At 37.0% G+C, this 13,954-nt stretch overlaps 1 protein-coding gene across 7 annotated transcripts in view; it reads left to right on the top strand.

Annotated features, from left to right (window-relative positions):
* Positions 1 to 13,954, top strand: part of LOC106093786 (axotactin) — a 448,664-nt gene that overhangs the window by 292,045 nt on the left and 142,665 nt on the right. For all 7 annotated transcript variants that reach the window (XM_059363679.1, XM_059363659.1, XM_059363628.1 and 4 more), the window contains exons 13-14: positions 276 to 523; positions 653 to 1,105. In XM_059363679.1, coding sequence (XP_059219662.1) covers positions 276 to 523; positions 653 to 1,105 — 701 coding nt within the window. The remainder of the gene's footprint in view (positions 1 to 275; positions 524 to 652; positions 1,106 to 13,954) is intronic.

Below are 13,954 nucleotides of genomic sequence, written 5' to 3'. Positions count from 1 at the left end.
TTAGTATACCCCCCATCTTATGGTGGAGGGTATAAAAATCCCGTGACACATAACACAGGACGGAACAAGTATGTGAGGGAAAACGAGACGTTGCAAATGATATAGAGAGCATTCGATGGATGTGGTTACACAAAAATACAAAGGCAAAGGATATGCACTGTTAAAAATATATTGATTTTATCTCAAGTTTTCGACTCAGCTTCATAGACAGAAATGTCATTAAATATTGATTTCTGCTTTACACTTTTCTTAAATCTCCATTTTTTTATTTGCAGAGATCTTCTAAAGAAACAATCCGTAAAAGCCGGTTTAATTGGTTGCTTCCGTGGCCTGGTGGTGAATGGTGAAATACTTGACATCTACAGCTATATGTCGGTGCATTTATCGGAAATCATTAAGGATTGCAAACCATCATGCGTGCCGAATCCCTGCAAAAACGGGGCAGAATGTAGGGAGTTGTGGAGCGCCTTCAAGTGTGTGTGCAACAATACTTGGGCACACATAGGCGAATTCTGTGAGATCAGTAAGTAGTACTTTGGCAAATATTTTCACACGCCACCATATGGCAGAATTGCCATGCAATACTTACCTATAATTATATCTTAACACCTTTCTATTGTGTATCCCACTCTTCCACACTCTATCTTTCAAGATATTAATGAAAAGGCTCTTACGTTCATTAACCGCAAATCGTTCTTGATGCGCAACTACTTAAGTGCGACCGCCCAACCCAGTGACATTGTGGCCATTTTCGATGAGGAACGTGAAATGCTTAAAGGCATCCTCAATAAGGACATACTCATTAATTTACGCACTTACGATACCAACTCAATGGTCCTCTATGCCAATGATCATTACAACAATTTTGTTCACTTGTACATAAACGATGGTCGCGAAATTGTCTTCCTTTATAATTATGGTGATGAAATTGTTAACCTAACCGTGGTCGATGTCAGCGTCAGCACCTTGAAGAGCATTCAGGTGGCAATTGTGCGGGAGGAGCAACATACGCACATGTATGTGAATGGCAAGAGTGCTACCATAGAGCGTGGCACACTGCTGCTGGACGAGTATTCGAATAAGCCATGGCAAAATCCGGAAAAGGGTAAGTACGAAGCATTTTTAAGTTCACTGCACCACAGCCTCTATTCATTATTTCATTAATCACAGCATTGAAGTGCTGTTCAAAATGTTAGAACCAAATGAAATAGATCCACTGCAGTTAATTTTAGAAAAGAAAAAATGAGTTTTACGGAACGCAAAATCACTAAGACTTAGAAACGGCTGAACCGATTTTCTTGCAATTTTCATTGATGGTGCATAATGATCCCGTGGTAAAAATAGGGTGCTACACTTTTTGGAGCGGAAACTCCCCCTTACCCAAATTTTCAGAAACGCGAGATATCAGAGATGGGTTTTACGATTTAAGCGAAATTTTGTGTGCTCTCTTATAGCAATCTACAAACAAACATTTGTTATCCAAATTTCGGATGGGTTACCCTGGGGGGGGGGGGGCGCCTCACCCCAAAACCTACCAAATATATATATACACCAATCACGACAATATGCGACTCAAATGAAAGGTATTTAAGATTAGAAAACGCATCTGATATCCAATTATGGAACCAAGTGTTTGGGGGACCCCCAAAACACCCCTAAATCGGACATATTTACCGACCATGGCAATATGGGACTCAAATGAAAGATATTTGCGAGTAAAATAAGAATCTGATATCCAAATATGGGGCAAAGTTTCTGGGGGTCCACCCCTTCCCCAAATAGGATTTATTTACTGACCATGGCAATATGGGGCTTAAATGAAAGGTATTTGAGTGCAGAATACGAATCTGATATCCAGATGTGGGACCAAGTGTTTGAGGGGCCGACCATCCCCGACAACATCCCCCAAAGAGGACAAATTTACGACCATAGCAATATGGGGCTCAAATGAAAGGTCTCCGGAAGTAAATCACAAATCTGATATCAATATTCGGGAAAAGTATCTACGGGCCACCTTACCCCCATAACACCACCCAAATAGGAAGTATTTGCTGACCATTCCAATATGAGGTTAAAATTAGAAATTTTTTAGAGTAGAACACGAATCTAATACATATTTTCAAAGCCAAGTTACTGAGTGGCCGCCCTGTCCCCAAAATACCCCCCAAACTGGTTTTTTGTCAAGGGATATATTGTACTATTTTCATGACATGGTATTTCACGGAAAGCTCTTCAATTGTCGAAAATAAATATTCCAAGGAAAATTGTATTCCATATAAAGTAAAAGAAGGCGCAGCGGAGCGGGCCTGGTCCAGTTAGTGCTTATATATATTTCGTTTTTATACCTTCCACCATAAGATGGGGGGTATACTAATTTCGTCATTCTGATTGTAACTACTCGAAATATTCGTCTGAGACCCCATAAAGTATATATATTCTTGATCGTTGTGAAATTTTATGTCGATCTAGCCATGTCCGTCCGTCTGTCCGTCCGTCCGTCCGTCCGTCTGTCTGTCAAAAGCACGCTAACTTCCGAAGGAGTAAAGCTAGCCGCTTGAAATTTTGCACAAATACTTCTTATTAGTGTAGGTCGGTTGGTATTGTAATTGGGCCATATCGGTTCATGTTTTGATATAGCTGCCATATAAACCGATCTTGGGTCTTGACTTCTTGAGCCTCTAGAGTGCGCAATTCTTATCCGATTGGGATGAAATTTTGCACGACGTGTTTTGTTATGATATCCAACAACTTATTATTATCCGATTTGCCTGAAATTTTGTACGACGGATTCTCTCATGACCAATAACATATGTGTTTATTATGGTCTGAATTGGTCTATAGGCCGATACAGCTCTCTCCATTTTACTTCTTGAGCCCACAAAGGACGCAATTCTTATTCGAATTGGCTGACATTTTACACAGGTCTCCAACATATAATTTAATTGTGGTCCAAACCGGACCATATCTTGATATCGCTCTAATAGCAGAGCAAATCTTTACTTATATCCTGTTTTGCCTAAGAAGAGATGCCGGGAAAAGAACTCGACAAATGCGATCCATGGTGGAGGTACAAAAACTTTGATCCAGACGGTTGAGTGTGGCCGCGGCTCCGTGTTGTTGTGGTGATTTTATATAAAACAAGCGTCCGTTCCTGTTTGTTGTCGCTGATATCAGTTCGTCTTTTGTTGCACCGTGTTTGTGAATGAAGGGAGCTGTTTCCTGCTTGTTGGTGAGCTGTTTTAATTGCTTTTTGTGAAAATAATTTTCAAGATTGCAAAACTCTTGACTGGAAGGGCAGCTGCTTTGAAAGAAAATAAATAAACATCAGCTGTGCTACTCTTTCAAACCTTTTTGTTGGACCTTGTCATCATTTCAACATATAATCGATTTAAGTGCCTGTTTCATCGATTGCTGAAACTCACAGTGCTGCCATTATACATTTCCTAAAGTGGTGCATAGTTTTAGGCGGTTCATAAAATCTTCCGCCTTATCCCATTACGAACCATTTCTAATCCTCAATCCCCTTTACACTTTACTATTTGCATCATGAGTGTCTCGCCAAAACCAAACAGCCGCAATGATGTGTTTGCTAAACCTATTGAGGCTGGTGCCGATGAACACGTATCTGGGGACGCCAGGGCACCCAAAAGAAATCGGGACAGCATTTTTCAACGATCCTTGGTTGGTAACATATCTAAAACGCCACGACTATCCGATTCACCTTTACGTATGATTCAACTTCTTGATGATCGTTTCGAGAAACTCTGCAGCCGATTTGAAGATCGCATGAAATCCTTACTTCGGGAGTCTGAGAATCGCCTTCTAAACGAGCTAGATAAAAAGCTTTGCGAATTAAGGACAGAAATCGCAGACATTAATGATAGAGTTAATAAACTTGAATCTGCTGCTCTAGAAATTGATCTTCTGAAGGGTGAGATCAAAGAATTAAAACTTCAGGCCCTTAGACAAGAAAATGCCTCAGTTGCAGCGGATGTACGTATAAATGGGGTACCGTTTCACGAAAATGAAAATCTATTTAACGTATTTGGGAAAATTTGTGCCAGCTGCAACATTCCTTCTCCCAAGCTCAAAACGATTCTCCGTCTGAAGAATAGAAATAATACAAAAGAACGCAATTCACCAGATGCCGTTATTATTGCCACGTTTATGTCTCCCTATGACAAAAATTTCTTCCTGAAGTCACTGTCTGCTTTCAGGAAAAAAAATGGCAATTCCCTTTTGCTCCGTTTATTAGGTCTCGACTCGGATCACAAATTTTACATAAACGAGAACCTATCGAACACCAACTACAGAATACTTCAGGATGCTGTATCGCTAAAGAAGAAAAAACTTATTTACTCGGCGTTCACATTCAAGGGACTCGTGTTTGTTAAACATGGCCCCAACGATGATCCTGTAGTTATTGAACATGCTGACGCCCTAAATAGATTTCGGCATAACGAATTCTCACCGCATTTTGCTAATACCAACGTTCAGTAAATTTTTCAAACTTCACGGAAATTACACAATACTTTTTTCAAACTTTATAACTAGTTTTAAACCATTTTTTAAATTGTTTACCTATTTAATTTTAATATTTTATTTCTTTTATCACTATCTTCAATTTAACAACTTTTACAACATTAATTGTGATCATTTATTCCTCTGCAGCGATACTGATGGTAGAATTTTGATTTATTATTTTATCCTAAAATATGGCGAGCCTAGCTAACCATAACACTAGGGACTTGACGGCGAATATGATTAGAATTCTGGCAGGCCAACGGAGTGGTTTGAAGATTTGTCACATTAACGCCCAAAGCCTGAATAATAAGATTGATGAATTCCGATTTATCTTCGAGAATTCAGGTTTGGATGCTATTTGCGTATCAGAGACGTGGCTGAAGGAGACTACTCCTGATTCTTTCATTGATCTTGTTGGGTATACTGTCTACAGGGCTGATAGACCACGCAGAGGAGGCGGCACAGCGATTTATGTCCGCGACAATCTGAGGACTCGCATTTGTGCCAGATCAGTGGCTGATGATAGCATTGAATATGTGTTTATAGAATTATCTGCCACGGAAAGGAAGCTGTTACTTGGTTGTGTCTATAGGCCAAATAACAATATTGACATACAACCATTCTTGGAAGTAGTGGAACACCTTACGATTACCTACCCGGATGTCATTATTGCAGGGGATCTAAATTCCAACATCCTTTTGGACTCAAGTCTCACAGCCCAGATGTCTTCTTTGGGCTTATTACCTTTCAACACATCCATGCCGACTCATTTTTCGTCCAGTTCCAGTACCCTCCTTGATTTGTTTTTTGTCAGTGAGATTTCTAAAGTTTCATTGTATGACCAACTGTCCGCATCGTGCTTCTCCAACCATGACTTGATTTTTCTGTCTTACAACTTTGAGATCCTTGGAAGGGAGGAGTCTTACTCATATAGAGATTTCAATAGTCTGGACCACGAAGCCTTACCTTCTTTGATTTCTGATATCGATTGGAGTCTGCTATACCGCATGGAATCGATAGACGATCAGGTGAACTTTTTAACTAGAAATGTGTGCGCTGTCCAAGATTTTGTGCTCCCGATCAAAATGAGACAAATTTGTTCGAAGACTAAACCTTGGTTTTCGGCAGATATTCGTGTTGCAATTGAGTCCCGAAACACTGCATACCGTAGATGGAAACGTTTTAGGACGTCGCACCTACGAGAGGAATATCGCTCCAACAGATCCCGTGTCAATAAGTTGATAAGAGCTGCCAAGATCAATTACTACCTCAGACGTTTTACCTCTGCGATCGGTTCGAGGAAGACTTGGAAGACCATTCACGACATTGGTATCGGTCGCAGATCCCCCGATAACATCACTGATGTGGATGTGGACCAGCTTAATGCTACTTTTACCAATATTCCAACAAACCCCATAGATCCTAGTTTCTATGACTTTGAGTTGACTCTTGGGGATCGTCACAGTGAAGGTTTTGAATTTTCGGGTATAGAACAGAACGATGTGGTACTTGGTTTCTCCATGGTGAAGTCAAATGCAGTCGGATTCGACGGCATTGAACCAAGATTTCTCAAGGTACTATTACCATTTATTTTGCCATACATTACCCACATTTTTAACAGCATTTTGACCAGAAGTTCATTTCCGGTGGCATGGAAGTACGCTAAAGTTATACCCTTACCCAAGAATTGTAGGGAGTTTCGGCCCATCTCCATTTTGTGTTTTCTGTCCAAAGTCTTTGAGAAGATAATGTATAGACAGATATTTTCGTATATAAATGAGAACTCTCTTTTATATGAGAAGCAGTCAGGTTTCCGTCCCGGACGTAGTTGTATAAGTGCTCTAGCAGATGTGGTGGAGGATATCAGGAGTAACTTGGAGAATGACGAATTGAATTTGCTTGTTCTCCTCGACCATTCAAAGGCATTCGATACGGTCGATCACACTATGTTGGCAGCAAAATTAAAAAACCTGTTTCATTTCTCGTCTTCGTCTGTTCGTTTAATCATGTCATATCTCTCCAATCGTACCCAATCCGTGGTTTCGAAGTCATCAGTTTCTAGTCCCTTGCCTGTTATTCGAGGAGTGCCCCAGGGTTCAATCTTGGGTCCTATTCTATTTTCTTTATATAGCAACGACCTGCCAGACCAGCTCTCATTTTGTAAGACCCACATGTATGCTGATGATGTGCAGGTCTATATAAGTTGCACGAAGGAATGCTTAGACGACCATGTCAGGATGCTGAACCATGACCTGTCCAGAATTTATGAATGGGCAAATGCTAATGGCTTGTGCCTTAATCCTCTCAAGTCGAAGTGCATGGTTATTAAGAAAAGGGTTTCACGTTTCACTTGCGATCCTGTTGTTGTTGTTGCTAATGAGAGGTTAGAGATCGTGGCTCGTGCAAAGAACCTGGGGGTGACTTTCAACAGTACCTTGTCGTGGACAGACCATATTAATGCTGCTGTTGGTCAAGGGTATTCAAAGCTTCGCTCGCTTTGGTCCACTCAACAACTTACTCCTCTTTGGGTAAGAATACTTTTGGCAAAGTCATATATTATACCTAGCCTACTCTACGGTTGTGAGCTATTTGCAAACTGTGATTCTCGAAGCAGTCGTAAGATCGATACTTTCTTCAACAGTGTGGTACGCTATGTATATGGTCTTCGTCGACGAGACTCCACTTTCCGTTTCTCCAGATCCTTATATGGTGTATCATTTCGTGATGTTTTGCTCATGAGGTCATTGACCTTTTTACATAGGATAATATATACACAGGCACCATCTCATTTATTTGAGAGAATCAGATTTGCAAGGTCGAACCGAGGAAACAAATTGATTCCAATGATACACCGTAGCTTAGTCTCTCAATGGCATCTATTTATATTCGCCGTTCAGCTCTGGAACTCTCTCCCGCACGACCTTCAAACCATCAGTAACGTTGTAACATTTAAAGGTAAATTACTAGATCACTTTAGGGATTCTAGATAAGTCTTGTTAAAAATAAATATGTCAAGTGTTAATTTTGATTTGTGAGCGGTAAATAATTGTATACCAATATTTTTCTTATTTTTGATTTATTACTCAAATTAACATCCTATTTATATTTTGTTAGTTTCAAGCTTATTATATTTGATTTTTTTTTTTTTTTCTTTTTTTTACATTTATTTATTTATACTTTGTCTAACATTGTAACTTTAAAAGGATTAATTTCCCGTACTATAATCATAAGAACATGCGTTCTTGTTGTGCGGGTGTCAATAAATTACAAATTACAAATTACAAATATAAGATTCGGCCCGGCCGAACTTAGCACGCTTTTACTTGTTTAATTGGAATTTGTTCTCGATATGTCGCCTGATTGAACGTCAATCATCGGCATTGCTTTTATACTAATCTAGTAATTCCATTTGTAGCACCTCGAAATATTCGTCTAAAACCCCATAATATATATATATATATATATATATATATAAATATATTCTTGATCGTCTCTCTTGGTCAGATACTTAATATTGATGTAGGTCGTTGGGGATTGCAAATGGCCTCCCTCGGTTCAGATTTAGATATAGCTCCCATATAAACCGATTACCCGATTCGACTTCTTGAGCCGGCGAAAATTGAATAACTTAAGCACCCGAATTCGGCACAGACATTGAGTGGTTAATAAATATACATAAGTCACTGTTCAATTTTGTAGAACAAAATATTGGTCTTTTTGGCACCTATATCCAAATATAAACCGATCTGAACCAGTTACGAGCATATCTCTCTTAGAGTACGGTCGTGTTCAAAATAGCTCCAAATAAATATTAATTAAACTGATTGTTTTATTATATAAATTCCACTTGTTTGTGTTTATTTATTAATAAAAATTACTGTTGTGCAGTGTATACTAGATATTGTTGGAATATTCATCTGGTTTGTGAACAAAACAAAAAACAAAAACGAAAGAAATTTTAACCAAGCAAAGTAAAACAGATAAAAGCTAAATACCATACAACAACAACAAGGTAATAGAAATATTGATCATGTCTGAAATGCCACTCATAACCATTACAACTGAAAACAACAACAATGCATCTCCTCAAGAGATGTTGTTGATGGCGCCAAAAAGAATGAGAGAGGGAGTAAGCATAAGTGAGGGTAACCTCAACAAAACTCCGCGACTCTCCCAATACGATTCCCCTCAGCGCATAATTCATCTGATTGACAAGAGATTTGAGAAACAAACAGAGCTTCTTAAATCTCTGTTAAAAGAGCGTGAATCTCGTCTCTTAAGTGTCATTGATAAGAGTATGGTTGACATAAAAGAAGAGATTGGCAAACTGAATGAAAAATATGTCAAACTGGATGACAGGGTTGAGACACTGGCGGATAAAATTGAACATAAGCAAAGTGAAATTACTGATCTGCGTAATGAGATGTATGCAATGAAGGCTAATCAACAAAAATTCGAGAATCAACAGGTAGCGTGCGACCTGCGGATAAATGGTATACCGTATGATAACGGTGAAAACCTTTATCAAATTTTTGCAAATATATGTGATACAATAAATATTTCTATTCCTACGATAAAGGCGATGTATCGTATGAATAATATTCGTAACCAAAATAGTGCGGCAGATCCTGTGATTATTGTGAATCTAACTACTCCGTCTGACAAAAATTTTGTCCTGAAAAATATTGCACGTTTTAGAAAATCGAATAATTCGAAACTGATTTTAACTCATGCCGGTTTTGATTCAAATAAACCATTTTATGTAAATGAAAATCTTACGAGTCACAACTACAAGATTTTTCAAAATGCATTGAAATTGAAACGACAGAAGCACTTGGAGTCCGTTTTTTCACTTCGTGGCCTTGTTTATGTTAAACGTACTGGAACAGATCCTCCTACTCTAATAGAGAATAACGAGCAGTTAACACAACTTTTTCGAGAAACACCAGATCGCACCATCAACGATAACTGAAATGAATCTTGCAATATCTTATAATAAGTCCCAATTAGTTTTGTTAATTTTATGTTTCTTCTTGTTATTAAGAATTTTTTATTATACTCAAAAATTTTATATGTGTTGTACAACTATATTTATTAATGCTAACTTTAATAAAGCTCATAACTACGAAGAATAAATATACAGCGGTCAAAAAAAGTATTCATCATTCAATGTTTTTTTTAATAAGTCTACAAAAGACAATTGGAATAAAAACATATTAAACTAATGATGCAGTAGTGCTTGTGTGATATATATGTACACAATTTCATTGTTTTTAAAGAAAAAAATAGTATTTATTGGAACAAAAAGGGCCATTTTACAGCTGAACACAAAAAATTAAACAAAAAAAGTATTCATCATTGCAAAAAAACAAAAAAATAAATAACATAATTTAAAAAAATTAATACTTTGTTATTCGACCACCGCGTCTTATAACTTCTTTTAAACGGTTTGACATCGATTGGACTAATTTAGCGGTTATATTTTGGTCTATATTAGTCCATTCCTCCATTATCACCTGTTGCATTTGACTCTTGCTCGAAAAATTGCGCGTTCTCAATTTGCGTTCGAGATGTTCCCAAAGATGTTCAATTGGGTTCAAGTCGGGACTTTGAGGAGGAGTTTTAATGACTTTGGGGCAGTTATACAGCATCCACATCTTGGTATTTAAAGCAGAATGTTTGGGGTCATTATCTTGATAATATTGAAAGTTATTACCAAGCCCAAGTTTTACAGCACTATCTTTTAAATTCCTCTTTAAAATGTCAATGTAATACTTATGATCCATTACTCCATTAATAATTTCAAGATTTCCCGCTCCTGAAGCCGCCATACACCCCCAAACCATTAAACCACCTCCACCATGTTTTACAGTAGCAACTGTGTTTCGTTCTTCAAGCTCTGTATTTGGTTTTCTGTACACTATGACCTTTCCATCGCACCCAAAAAGATTAAACTTGCTCTCGTCTGCAAAAATGACTGTTTTCCAAAATGATTCGGGCTGTTTTACATACAGCGGTCAAAAAAAGTATTCATCATTCAATGTTTTTTTTTTAATAAGTCTACAAAAGACAATTGGAATAAAAACATATTAAACTAATGATGCAGTAGTGCTTGTGTGATATATATGTACACAATTTCATTGTTTTTAAAGAAAAAAATAGTATTTATTGGAACAAAAAGGGCCATTTTACAGCTGAACACAAAAAATTAAACAAAAAAAGTATTCATCATTGCAAAAAAACAAAAAAATAAATAACATAATTTAAAAAAATTAATACTTTGTTATTCGACCACCGCGTCTTATAACTTCTTTTAAACGGTTTGACATCGATTGGACTAATTTAGCGGTTATATTTTGGTCTATATTAGCCCATTCCTCCATTATCACCTGTTGCATTTGATTCTTGCTCGAAAAATTGCGCGTTCTCAATTGGCGTTCGAGATGTTCCCAAAGATGTTCAATTGGGTTCAAGTCGGGACTTTGAGGAGGAGTTTTAATGACTTTGGGGCAGTTATACAGCATCCACATCTTGGTATTTAAAGCAGAATGTTTGGGGTCATTATCTTGATAATATTGAAAATTATTACCAAGCCCAAGTTTTACAGCACTATCTTTTAAATTCCTCTTTAAAATGTCAATGTAATACTTATGATCCATTACTCCATTAATAATTTCAAGATTTCCCGCTCCTGAAGCCGCCATACACCCCCAAACCATTAAACCACCTCCACCATGTTTTACAGTAGCAACTGTGTTTCGTTCTTCAAGCTCTGTATTTGGTTTTCTGTACACTATGACCTTTCCATCGCACCCAAAAAGATTAAACTTGCTCTCGTCTGCAAAAATGACTGTTTTCCAAAATGATTCGGGCTGTTTTACATACATTTTTGCGAAGTTTAGCCTTTTCACTCGGTTTATTTTATTTATAAAGGGCTTCTTACGTGCAGTTCTTCCTCTGTAACTATGCCTTTTGAGTGTATTTCGAATTGTTTGTGTAGTAACTTCCTTCCCTAAATATTGCATAGTGTTTTTACGAAGAATGGTCGCATTTGTCTTCGGAGTTTTCTGAACTTGCCGCACTAGCCAACGCACATCTCCAACTGAAAGTGCTTTTGGTCGACCAGATCTTGGTTTATTGTCAACAGTTTTCGTTTCTGTCCACTTTCTGATGATGGATTGTATAGTAGATCGTGGTCTATTTAATATTTCACTGATAGTTTTTTGAGTTAAACCATTCCTGTGGTGTTTTATTATCAAAACTTTTACCTCATCAGAAACCTCGTTTTGCTTACGACCCATTTTGACAAAAACTATATTTTCAATGAAATTAAATATTTGCTGTCAAGGGCAAAGCCTCCTTTACTAAATAAAACAGAAAAGGGGGATTCCCAAATAATATTTGAACTTGACTTTGATGATAGCACATCAATGATGAATACTTTTTTTGTTCTGTTTTTGGTGTTATTATATAAAATTGCATTTTTTGCGCTAATTAAATTTATTTTTTGAATTTATTTTAAAACATATTACGAAAAATAAACTATTGCATAAAACTGCATTATTTGTTTACTTTAAATTTTCTTCAATTACCCAAAATAAGTGAATTTATTATCAATTTTGCTAATGATGAATACTTTTTTTGACCGCTGTATACATTACCAGCATTGCTTATCCAATTGACTTGTGATGCCAAGTAATACTGCTTATGGTTCCAGAGATAATCTAAACTGTATGATTAGAATTCTTAAAAACCAGAAATCAGGATTAAAGATTGTCCACATCAATGCCCAAAGTCTAAATAATAAATTAGATGAACTTCGTGATATATTTGTCAACTCTGATGTACATAGATATAATATGTATATCCGAAACCTGGTTCCATCCTGAAATATCTGACAATTTGTACTCTTTACCGGGATATAAAGTTTTGAGAGCTGATAGCTGATAGGCACTCCCATGCTGGTGGAGTTGCAATATACTTAAAAAACTGTATCCACGGTACTATAAAACTGAAGTCTGAGCAAGGCAACTGTATTGAAAACCTCTTTGTTGAAATAACTGGCATTTCTAACTCGTCAATGCTTATTGGATGTGTATATAGGCCCAACAGCAGCACACCGTTTGACGTGCCTTGAAAGAATATCATTACGATATAATGATATTGTTATTGCGGGAGATTTTAACAGCAATATTTTAATTGAAACGCAATTTTCTGATGCTATGGAACTTCTTGATCTGTTACCTACTAACCGCTCTGTTCCAACCCATTTTACTAATCATTCGTCTACTCTTTTGGACATTTTCTTTGTGAACTGTGAGTCAAAGGTTCTTTTATATGACCAAATTGCTGCACCGGCTTTTTCTAAACATGACTTGATATTTCTTGTGTATGACTATCACATAAATCAACAAGACGAGACAATTATATTCCGTGATTTTAAAAAACTGAACTATAATCTTCTTAATAGCCTTACTGATAATGTCGAATGGGATTCTATATATCAGTTAAATTCTGTGGATGATCAAACAGCATTTTTGCAGCATTATATTAGCTTAATATATAGTCAATGTGTTCCTGAAAAAACCATTACCATAAAAAATCAGCAACCCCCATGGTTTAATGAACAGTTACGTGCACTAATCGATGAAAGAAATATTGCATACAAACGATGGAAACGATACAGAACAACACAACTGCATGAGCGCTTTAAGTGTGCCAGGCGAAATGTTGGGAAAAGCATAAACGAGGCCAAAACGCTATTCTTTCGGGAAAAATTTCTGAATGCTGTTAATAGCAGATCTAAATGGAAGGAAATTCGTAAAATTGGCATAGGAGCGAAAACCAACACGAACTTTCCGCCCAATCTAAACATCAATGAACTGAATGAGCATTTTGTATCTGTTTGCTCTATATGTCCCCATGAAAATATATATGAGAATATGAACACTGTACAAGTGGAAAATCCATTTTCCTTTTGCTGTGTAGACCAAACTGACGTTTTGAACAGCATACTCTCAATAAAATCTGATGCAACTGGAACTGACGGAATAAATCCAAGATTTATCAAAATTATCATGCCAAAATTGCTGCCATATGTAACATATATTTTCAATACTGTTCTGACCAAGTCCACCTTTCCGCATGAATGGAAGCTCGCTAAAATCATACCGACTAGAAAATCGAATAATGAATACCGCCCCATTGCAATCTTACCGTTCTTATCCAAAGCGCTAGAATGCATAATGGCGAATCAAATCGAACAATTCCTGTGCACTCAAAATCTATTATCAGAATGGCAATCTGGTTTTAGAAAAAAGAGAAGTTGCACATCTGTCTAAATAGACGTTGTTGAAAATATTAAACAAAATATGGACAACAAGATGGTATCTTTTCTCCTTCTATTGGATCACAGTAAAGCATTTGATAC

The sequence above is a fragment of the Stomoxys calcitrans genome, chromosome 1, assembly GCF_963082655.1.
Source record: "Stomoxys calcitrans chromosome 1, idStoCalc2.1, whole genome shotgun sequence".
NCBI lineage: Eukaryota > Metazoa > Arthropoda > Insecta > Diptera > Muscidae > Stomoxys > Stomoxys calcitrans.
The sequence above is the reverse complement of the archived record's forward strand: the minus strand, read 5'-3'. Positions and strand labels throughout refer to the sequence as shown.